This window comes from Athene noctua, chromosome 2 (assembly GCF_965140245.1).
Source record: "Athene noctua chromosome 2, bAthNoc1.hap1.1, whole genome shotgun sequence".
NCBI classification, from domain to species: domain Eukaryota; kingdom Metazoa; phylum Chordata; class Aves; order Strigiformes; family Strigidae; genus Athene; species Athene noctua.
Window position 1 is genome coordinate 104,003,752 of NC_134038.1, and position 10,537 is coordinate 104,014,288.

The window sequence follows — 10,537 nt, forward strand, 5'->3', positions numbered from 1 at the left end:
GTCTGGTGGATAAGTTGAACATGAGTCAGCAGGGTGCCCTGGCAACAAAGGCTTCAGCTACGTAGTTGTCACTATTAGCGCAAGTAAAGCCCTCTAGACCACACCCAGAATACTGTGTTAATTTGGGGGCTCCCCAGCTCAAGAAATACATGTTATGAGACAGTTAAAACAGAGCCACCAAGACATGGTGGAGTACAAACCATATGAGGGTTTGAGAGAATTCTGTTAGTTCAACCTTAAGAAAAGACTACAGCTTCTTGCTAGCAACAACCACCTCATAGTAGAGCATGAGGAACAGTTAAACTAACTACTTGAAGGTGTTTTACATGAGAGAGAGTTAACAGACACAAGTTCAAACACAAGAAATTCCAACTAAATGCAAGAAACGCCTTTTTTCAACTATTAAAATGCTCAAGTGAAAAAGTGCTTTTTTTCAACTATTAAAGAACAAACTTTCCAGAAAGGCTGAGGAAATCTCCATCCATAGAGATACCCAACAGTGGACAGAGTCATGGGCAACCTGACCAAGTGGGACCTACTTTGACTGGGAGGTTGGTGGTCTCTACTTTGTGTTGTGACAAACTAGACCAAAAGTACAGGTACCTTCCTTCTGCAGAGTCTGGCTTAGTTTATCTTGATCCTGTACATATGCATGTATCAGTTAAAAACAAACAAACAAACAAACCCCCCCAGATAACCCAAAACAAGAAAACCCACACAACAATGGTTCCATTACCACAAGACAAAAGCTGTCAGAAATGCAAATGGAAACTTCAATCCAAGTCTCATGAGTATATATGCATTTTAGTACACCATTAGACAAACTGGAGGTCAACTGAGAGAAAGCATAGCTCATCCTTTCTTCAGCTGTTGATTATGCAGTCAGCTCCAGAACCGCAATTAGCCTTTGGCACTGCAGAGTCTACTAAGTACTTCAAACTGACTACTGTGTGCATAAACACCATAAAAAACCAAGTCCATCACAAGTGAATTAATGGGGGGGGCGGGGGATGTGTGTGCGTGCACAAAGTCATGGAAGATGTTTTCTCTTGAGTTTTGCTAAATATTAATAAATGCACCTTAGTGTTTTATTCCTACTTTTAGTGGGTGCAGAAGACCAAGATACTATGCAAGGAAATCCTGCAGAAGTGATAAGCCCTCATCTTCAACATTATGACTTTGCATCCAATCACATTTGGTTTTATTCTCAAATTTAAACAGCTAAAAGAAAATTAAGGTGAATAAGTGTAACTCACTTTATTCTTTTTAAAAAAATATATAGTTTTCCCAGGTATTTGTGTAACAAAAACAAACAAACAGTTGAAATGTTTTTCTGCAAACAGGCTTTTTGTGTATGAAAATATGTAATACCATAAGGACAAGCCAAAGTAAATAAACAACCCCAAATTGGTTGCAGGATTACTGCAGTCAGACAGTTCCAGGCTTCGTGTCTTCTACTTCTCCAAATGGACTTCAAACCTTTCAAATAATTCAAAATATGCTCAAAATTGAAGGATTTGTATGTTTTTTTCTTTTAATATATATATGTACACACATACACAAGAATAAATTTAAGTGAATGTAGGGTTAAAAAAAAGGTAGCCCCAAAGCAACGTCAGTATCTGTATTTAGTGGAATAATCTTTTGGCGATACCACCAAACCTCGACCTTTGCGGGCTCCTCTATAAACAGTTTCTATAATGTCAATCATCTCTTGCTTATCTTCCATTGCCCAGTTGATCTTGTTGTTATTACCTGTACCTAAATCAATCATGATGTGTTTGTTCCTTTAAAGGGAGAAAAAAAAAAAAAAAAATCAGACAAGTTAACAAAGTATTATAATACAGAAAAAAACTCTATAGTCCCCACAAGAATGGCTTGTAGGATTCAAAAGAAGCCCCTATAAGATGAACAGGCTCGCAAAATGAGCCTCAAAGAAAAGAGTATCCACTCCTGTCACTCAAGCTGACATTTTACTGCCTATTTCTAAAGCTAGAACAAAGACTGCAAACATGCCCCTGAGATTGTTACTCAGTGCAATCATCCTTCAGCATATTCCTCATTGTTTGTATTTCTTTCCCACTACTGTCTAACACCAAAGAGAGTGCCACACTTGTCAGTAGCACATTTTATCTCATCAACGTAGATGCCTTAGCTCCAAAAAAATACTTTGGGTATATCTTTAAAGCAAGTTTGAAAGGCTTACTGCTGTATTACTGCAGTATTCTATACAGGGAGTTTCAGATTTAAAACTAAAAGCAATGGATAATAAAACCAGTTTTCACTATCGCTAATTTGTACTCTTTTATCAGAACATTTACTAGGCTAGCTGGAAAATATGCTGTTTTACTATTTAATCGGTTTACTCTTTTGTAAAGCAATGAAAATATAAGCATCAGTATGCTGATGTGTGTTTAGAAATGATCTACTGAGACACTGTATTTGATACACAAAAAATTTAACTGAGTTACATTCTAGAACCATCATGTACCTGAAGAAAAACATGACGGTACAGGGATCATACAACTCGTACATCTTGTTGAAGTCTGGTACTTCGGTGATATCCACAAGATAAATAACAGCAAAGTTTTTTACCTAAACAGAAAAAAATAGGAAATATAAAAGCAATATATATTACGAAGCCTTTGATTATTTGTATTACTGATTAAAAGACATAAGCTTTCCTTACTGCAACATTTATTTTCCAAAATACCATAATAAAATCATAGTAAACTATCTTGCCGTTATTTTTAGCCACAACAACCAATTACCATGGAAAATATTTCAAAATATAGCCAAGATGCTCATTTCACATCCAGTATCAGCTGGAAAGATAGTATGCTAAATCCACATCCAGAGAAACAAATGCCCTTTATATATAACTGAGACCCCACAGTGACATGCACAGCTCTAGACAAGTGAGTAACTGCATTGTGCAAGTCAAGCTGACACATTTTGCTTCTGTCATCAGCTGCTTATAGACTTCAGAAAATGAATGATCTAAACTGTCCTGGTGCCTGCTTCCAAGCATTTTTTCCCCTCTAAACCAATAATTTGTTTAACGAGGCTCAATAAATGAAAATAAACCTAGCAATAATAAAAACTGACAGCTTTTTTGAGAGGTGTAAAGCTAAAAAAGGAGCTTAAAAATTCAACTAATAATGAAAAAGACCTTGATGAGAAGCTATTCTCTGGGCAGTTCTAGTAAAACAGGCTTTAATTTTGCAGATTTACTGAGTTAAATGCACAAGAATCCCTCCCCTTTAATGTCATAGTTAATGTCTTCATTCCTGAAAGAAAAACATGTCACATTTTTGTTTCCTAGATGTAGCGTATCTGACCTTAAGTGGAATTAGAGGAAGTTTTAGCTTCTAAATTTATCTCATACACCCATAGTAGAAATTAACACACGTGCATTAAAACAGAAGTCAGTAGGCAGCTAAATTACACAAACCTTTAACGGTAACTGTACTCATGCATTATACCATGAACGCGCAACCTTGCTGCCCCATCCTTACTTACATAAAAATACAATTTCAGTCCTTCCCATCTGACTATGCAAAATCACCAGTTTGAGGTAACACATCTGGTTTAACATTTATGACAAAACTTAGTTTTTGTCACAGTACTTCTCACTTGTTAGTTTTGCTGTCAAATGTCTGGAAATGCTATGATGAGTATAATTTTTGCTTAATGCAAAGATGTTTTATTTTAGTCCACAAAATAGGATTAGACTGTACCAGAAAAATATTATCTGTGGTGTACCCTGTACTTAAACATCCTAGCAGGCACTTTGAGAAGTATGGAGATGCTTCTTTATAAAAAAACAGAAGCACACAGTAAATAAGTTTTGATGGACTTCTTGCCTCAAGACAGTTTCTAAATTATAAAAAAAATAATCACACTTCAAAGATATACATAAGTATTAGCAGCAAAGAAAGTAAAATCTCTTCTGGAGTGAAACAGCATTTGAAGAGTTTTTACTGTGCTTTTTATGGAGTCAGTTACAATCCTAGACTCTGTCAATAACCTAAGGAAAACATCCTATTTAAGCCATATTCCAAAACAGGCAAAAAGCAAAGCCTTGAAAACCCAAGTTAGTCATAGTATCAAACTCTAACACCCTCTGAAGTGATCATTAATGCCTATTTCGATTTTATATGAAAGATTTCTAAGAAACATAATGGGATGTTCAGTCAACAATTTATCTGATAGGTGACTGAAGTTACTCCCTGATTAGACTTAGGAGGCAGAAGACAATTTTGAGTTTTTTGTGTTGTTTTGGTACAAAAAAATCCAAAACTTGAAGAGCCATTTTCATTTTCTCCCATCATTTCTTCTTCCATCCTGCTGGCATTTCTAGCAGCAGCAGCAACACAGCCTCACCGTGTGGGGAAATTTCTACAATACATGCAGCAATTCCACAAACTAAACAGAATCTCTGAACAACTATTTCATTTGGAGATTAGAAAGTAATTTTAAGTTAAACCAAGCTTTAATACAACATTCTTAGGACCTGCTTTGTTCACTGAAAAAATCAGTGCAAGGAGATTATATGTTGCACCAGAAGCCCACTACGAAGCACTGCTAAACCAAAATTTTACTTTCAAGAACTGTGTACTCCACATAGTACTGGAACAACAAAACTTTTGTAGTTAGTTTTGCATTATATACATTTAATTTAGTTGAGCTGTTGCAAAACCAGAAATGCTTGTCACTAACAATGAACATCAACAGCCTAAGATTTTAGAAAAGAGAACCAGACTACTTAAGCTTTAAATAAGTTATTACATAAATCTTACTCAAAAAGACTGGATCATTTATATCACCTTTGCACACCATATACGCAAGTTATCACCATAACCTAAGTATCTCAGACATTAACTGAATCTTCTCTACCTACTTTTATAGAAGTGAAACTGATGACAGTTGCTTCCCAAAAGCTTGTATGAAGTCTAAAGCGCACCTCAAAGCTAGATACGGACTCTCAAATTTGAATTCAGAACTTTAAAATTGGCTCTGTTCTCTCCCCCTTGCTTTCTTAATTTCAAATCTGACAAGATCACCACTCCAAAACCACTTAGCTTGCAAATGCGTTGAATAAGGATGCGTTTCGTTGAGTCTGGACACTGGCTGCCAAGGTTGCCCATGACATAGGCCTTGCCATGCTACACTCTGATATATGTAGCAGCAGGAGGTTGGGATTCAGGCCTAAGAATGAGCTAGATGAAAACATGGGTAAGAGGCTAAATATGGAAGGGGTGATGCAGAAGCACTGCTGTGTCCATAATATCTACTGTTTAGTTGCCAATGCCAGACTGGGCAGGCTTGTCACCAAAGAGGTATTTTATGTTAACAGAAGACAAGCCCTGCAGAACTCTCTGCACAGCACTGACCAGGTTTACAGTCTGAAGAAGCACTTACTGTCTCAGACACAATACTGGAGCCAAGATACAGCAGCACAGAGTCAGCTGCACAGCAGTACAGGGCAGCATCTGAGCCAGCTTCACACGCAGCCAGCTCTAACTCACAAGGCTTTAGCTTAGGTTTCATTTTAAGCAAAAGCAAATGAAGTATTTATGGATTCAGGGTGGTATGGATGCAGGAGTTGATCTGTACTTTAGCTAGTAAGTCTGTGGAGACAAACCAAAGCTCAACTTCTCCCCATCCATGGACATGAATCCATTTCCCAGATAGAGCTGTCGGAGCAAGAACTACATTCCTACATAGAACAAGCTTCGCTGTTGTTTCAAGGCAGCGGTTGCCAAGAAGTTCTCTTTCTGACTTTTGAGTTGTAACTGGGGATACAGTCTAGAGACCTCTGGAAAAGAAATAAATACAACTCTAATCAAGCAAACCACACAAAATAAAAGCAGTTGCAGTTCTAACAATTGAGACTACATGGAGGTTGTTAATGTCAACCAAAATCTTACTGTCCAGACAATATGCAAAAAAACTTGTGGTATTTTAGAAGTTGAACACATAACACAAATTTACTCTGAAAGTGCTTAACCTCATAACATACACTGTAGATTTGTTGCAGTAAGTCAGCTGCTTTCTGAAAAAAAATAAAAATACCTCTAGCGATAGACCTCCTTTTGGACAGCTCCACACTTGTTCAACATCTGAAGATAAAAACATTTTCAGCAGAAAAACAAGACAGATACCAAATTTTCAGTGTATTTATTTCTGACACTCTGACTTTCTTTATCCATCTTTCAATTCAAAACTTTCTCAGTCTTACCATGCCATCATAGTTGCTGTCCATGGGACAGGACAGAGCAGGAAACCAGAAGTTAAACAGCAGCATGGATTCAAAATTTTATCAGACTTACTTTCACATGTTGGACTTCAATTTAGGTTGGGTTTTTTGTTTGGGTTGTTTTCTTTGTTTTTTTTTTAAATTGCTGTAGCTTCACAGATTAGTCTACATTACTCAACACGCATATACACAAACCAAAAGTACACGATTGCTTAGCCACAGTTACAGATTATTTTAATACTTCACAGAACTGTATCTGCTTAGGTCGACTAAACGGAACAGCTCAAGACTATAAAGCAGAAGGATCTGTAGAACCCTTAACAAGATACAGATTCTGTATCCTATCATGATCAAGACCACACACTTAGCTGGTAAATAGGAAGACACAGATGTAGGAAAAAACATATGCCAGATGAAATAAATCTCATTTGTCCTCCAAAGTTCTCCCTCCTGACTTTCTTCATTAGCAATGTCATTCCAAAAACAATTTAATGCATTCTGACAACGTGAGATTGCCACAGCAATACGATCAATGACTAGGAAGAATGGCAACAATCGCGAAGTTTCTTTGAATTTCTGTTAGAGATAAGCAATACTCCTCTTTTTTTGTCAAGCTCCCTTTAAGAAGCAAGTCTCAGAGCCATGTTACTTCATGGCCCAAAGCGCATACAGCAAATACCTAACAAAATCTGAGAAAAGATCTCAGATTCCATCTCATCTTCCTAACCAGTTTCTAGACAATATTTTTTATGTTTAGATGGCTTCATGGACCAGGAAATCACATGAAAAGAAAGACAGGAACTGAGACTAGCTTTTGAACAAATCATGCAAGTTGATGGTGGCTAGCAGACCTGCATTACTGAACTGAAAGAGGCTGCAAACACAGTAAGTACAAACTTGAAAGTCCATACTGTCACTATTTATTTGAATTTATTTTTCTGATAATTATGCTGTAAGCTTAGGCGATAAATTTCTGTGGGAAAAGAGAAAGACATTATACTGCTGAGAGCAATGCTTACAACTAATAATTTTGAAAACTATAGATATAAGTGGATTAGCTTCGCTTAATTTTAATTACAAACACTAGTAACTACAATACTGATATGTTTTTTTATAGCTCCCTCTTTCCATGTCCCCCCTTTTCCTCTCTCACTTTTCGTGTAACCTTAACAGAAAGGCAGAGGCACAACTAATGTTTGAGCAAAAGCCACAGCTATTCATGCTTCTGATTACAGTTAAATAAATGTACAACATCTGAACAATCCTCCCTAAACCCACATTGACCCAATACCACTTATTGATTAAAGTGACCTGGTTTCACAAGAGGTTATCTGATTTACAGTATTCGGTCCTAGATAAATCATAGGTTTAAAATATTTCTTAAAAAAGGGGTACAAAAAGTAATTTAGCAGCCAAAGCCTTGTATTTCAGGGGGTATTTTTTTTATAATTGTGAGCCTCCTTTTTAAAAAAAAGTGTATTTTTAAGAAGGTGTTCCAGAGGAACTTTGTGAAATACAGTTCTTAGATGTCTGAAACCCTGACAAAGCAAAAATTGAACATCTTACAATTATCATGTGGTTTTGAAACTCAGTAAAACCTTGCTTCTTTTTCATCTAACACTTGGGGGGGGGAGGTCAACTGTAAATGGAGTACATTTCAGTGAAAATAATCTGCTTTATATTTTCACATAGTGTTCCAGTTTCTTTTCCCCCAAAAGGATTCAAACTGAAAAAAACATGTTTTCCTATTATAAAGTACAGATAAATATTACTGCTACACAAAAATATGCTGCAGACTACAATATTGCACCATGGTAACAAATCTAAAATATGGCTACATTTTCTTTAAATGTAGCATGCAATTATAGCATGTTAACATTCTGTATTATTCTCTAGTATAAACACCTGTACAATTGGAACTTTTACTCACTCTTTAAAACAGCAGAGATCCAAACATGGCTTGTAAGCAAGAGGATGAGGAAGGATCTCCCCTTTAATTTGCCATTTCTGCAGAGGGAGATTTTTAAATAAAAAGTTACATTGTTCTTTCTTCCCCCAGTCACCCCTAACTGCCAATATGTCTGCCAAATTGCCAAGCATCCTGCCAAAAGTTGATACTAACAGTATCTGAGCATAAGACACTCCCACCACGTTAAACACAAAATGTCTACATTAAACCATGTCACAACTCCTTAGTGTATTCTGACACGTCTCAACATTTGGCTATAGGTATAAAACTCTTGTAGGGATTTTTGAAATAGAAGTTCACTTACTTAAAAGTAACATTAAAAGGAGTACACCATGGAAATAGCTCTATATCAAGTTATGCAGTACGCACACAATTTTACATTAAGATTGCTGACTCCTTTTCCTACCCAAGTTTCTCTACCCATTTCTGCTTCAGATTTTTTTGCTTCATTTCAACGTGGTTCAGTTAAAGAAGAGCTGTCAACTGTCTGCATATATCACTACGCAAAACCTTTACCAAATACATGAAAAGAGAAATTATAGCTGATTGTGTATGTTAACAGTCTAATTTTTCCTCAATATCTATCTTTCTTAAGTGAGTGATCAGCTGCCAGGAGGCATTCAGTTTCCATCTGAAAAGAGCTTCAGAATTTGGCTCCCAAAATTTAATTTAGCACATGAAACTCATGTGCCTCCACAAATATAACCGATAGATTTATCGACACCATCCTGTACATTTTAGGATCTCAACATTTTTAAGAATCAAAACGAAAGTAACTTTTCAAGTTATTCAAATGGAAATCTGAAGTTACTGTACATTCTTATTGTAAAATGACTACTGCATTACCAGTCACAGCAGTCCTACTACCAAGCACTTGTTTCTGCTTAAATGCTGACGTTTGTTAAATGAAGGATTATTAACAGGCAGGGATTTTGATTTCAGAACCGGCAACGCTCTTTTCACCCTGTTAAATACTACAAACATCAGGGCAGTCGATGACTTTAGGAGACACTCATGAAAGCAAAACAAACAGCTTTCTCACTGCCTCCTAAAGTTGGAATACCTCTCCAGAAACCTGCCTCAGGATTCGTATAAACCGTATGAAACGCTGAGCGCAGAAAGCCCCCGTCTGACGTTACAGCTGCAGTTTACCTTCTCGGCAATGCTGTATAAGACTTCATCCATTTTCATGCAGGTCGGGTCCCAGTCGTGTCCAAACCGGATGACCACGACTCGGTCCTCTTCCGAGAGGATGGCCTGGTCCACCTGCCAGCCGTTGTGCAAGTGCGGCAACATGTACGACATCCTGAAGGGCGGTCGGCGGGCCTGTGGGACGACAGCGGCCACCCGGGAGCTGACAGCCCGGCCTGCCCTCGCACGGCACCGCCAGCCCACCCCCCTCCCCCGCCTCCCCGGCGGGGCCCACCACCCCCCGCAGGCCCAGCCCGACGCTCAGCGGCCGCGGCGCAGCGATGCCGCCAACTCGCCGGGCCCTTGCGGGGCGCCGGCGGGCACCGGGCTCCAGGGCAGGGCCTCCGAGCCCCCCGTCCCGTCCCGTCCCGCCCCGCCCCGCCCCGCCCCGCCTCGCCTCGCACCCCGTGGGCGTCCTTCTCTCGGAGAAACGGGGCAAAGGATCCGCGCCGGGTGAGGACCCGGAGGAGAAGACCCGGGGGAGAGGACCCGGAGGTGAGGACACAGGGCGTCAGGGCGGGAAACGCGCTTCCGGCCCGCGCAGGGGGCGGGGCTTCCCGCAGCGCGCGGGGCGGAGCGCGGCCAAGGGGCGGGGGCGGCCGCGCGGACCGTACCAAGCGTGCAGGCGGGAGGGGGGAGGGAACAGCTTGGGCCGCACCAAGCGGCGGAGGGGGGCTGGGGACGCAGAGGCCCCGCTGCGGTGTCGCAGCTCACCGCCGCCGGAGTGACGCGTCGGGGCCTGCGGGAGCCCCTGCGTCAGGGCTGGGGCCAGGCAGCCGTGCCCAGGGCCAGGCGGAGGCGTTGTCCTCTCGGGGATCTCTGTGCCCCCACCCCACCCACTGCGGAGCCAACCCCAAGAGAGGGGGCCTGGGCTGGGGCCTGGCCCCTGGGAGATGGCTAAGAGGGCAACCAAGGTGGCTTTGTGGGTCTGTGCCCGCAGCCCAAGAAGCCTTGTGTACCCAAACGGGTGGGCAAGTTGTGCTGCCTGTCTGCTGGCCAGGGGCACAGGCATCTCCCCTCGCAAGAGGGATGTGGAGCCATGCCATGGTGGTGGGTGCAGGTGGCCCAAGCGGAGCTGCTGGATGGCACCAGGAGGATGAAACGGAGGTCACCAC

The 10,537-nt window shown here is 40.5% G+C and overlaps 1 protein-coding gene across 2 annotated transcripts; it reads right to left on the bottom strand.

Annotated features, from left to right (window-relative positions):
* Positions 1-1,508: 1,508 nt before the first annotated feature.
* TXNL4A (thioredoxin like 4A) lies at positions 1,509-9,956 on the bottom strand. 2 transcript variants are annotated; one of them, XM_074899769.1, is made up of 4 exons: positions 9,827-9,956; positions 9,384-9,557; positions 2,492-2,595; positions 1,509-1,787 (listed from the first exon to the last, which is right to left on the bottom strand). In XM_074899769.1, the coding sequence occupies exons 2-4, from the start codon at positions 9,534-9,536 to the stop codon at positions 1,616-1,618; spliced, it is 429 nt and encodes a 142-aa protein (XP_074755870.1). In that variant the 5' UTR covers positions 9,537-9,557; positions 9,827-9,956; the 3' UTR covers positions 1,509-1,615. The 2 variants fall into 2 exon arrangements, with proteins under 2 accessions (XP_074755870.1, XP_074755871.1); XM_074899770.1 differs by lacking the exon at positions 9,827-9,956 and adding an exon at positions 8,193-8,269 and having other exon boundaries at positions 9,384-9,522.
* Between the last annotated feature and the right edge of the window lie 581 nt (positions 9,957-10,537).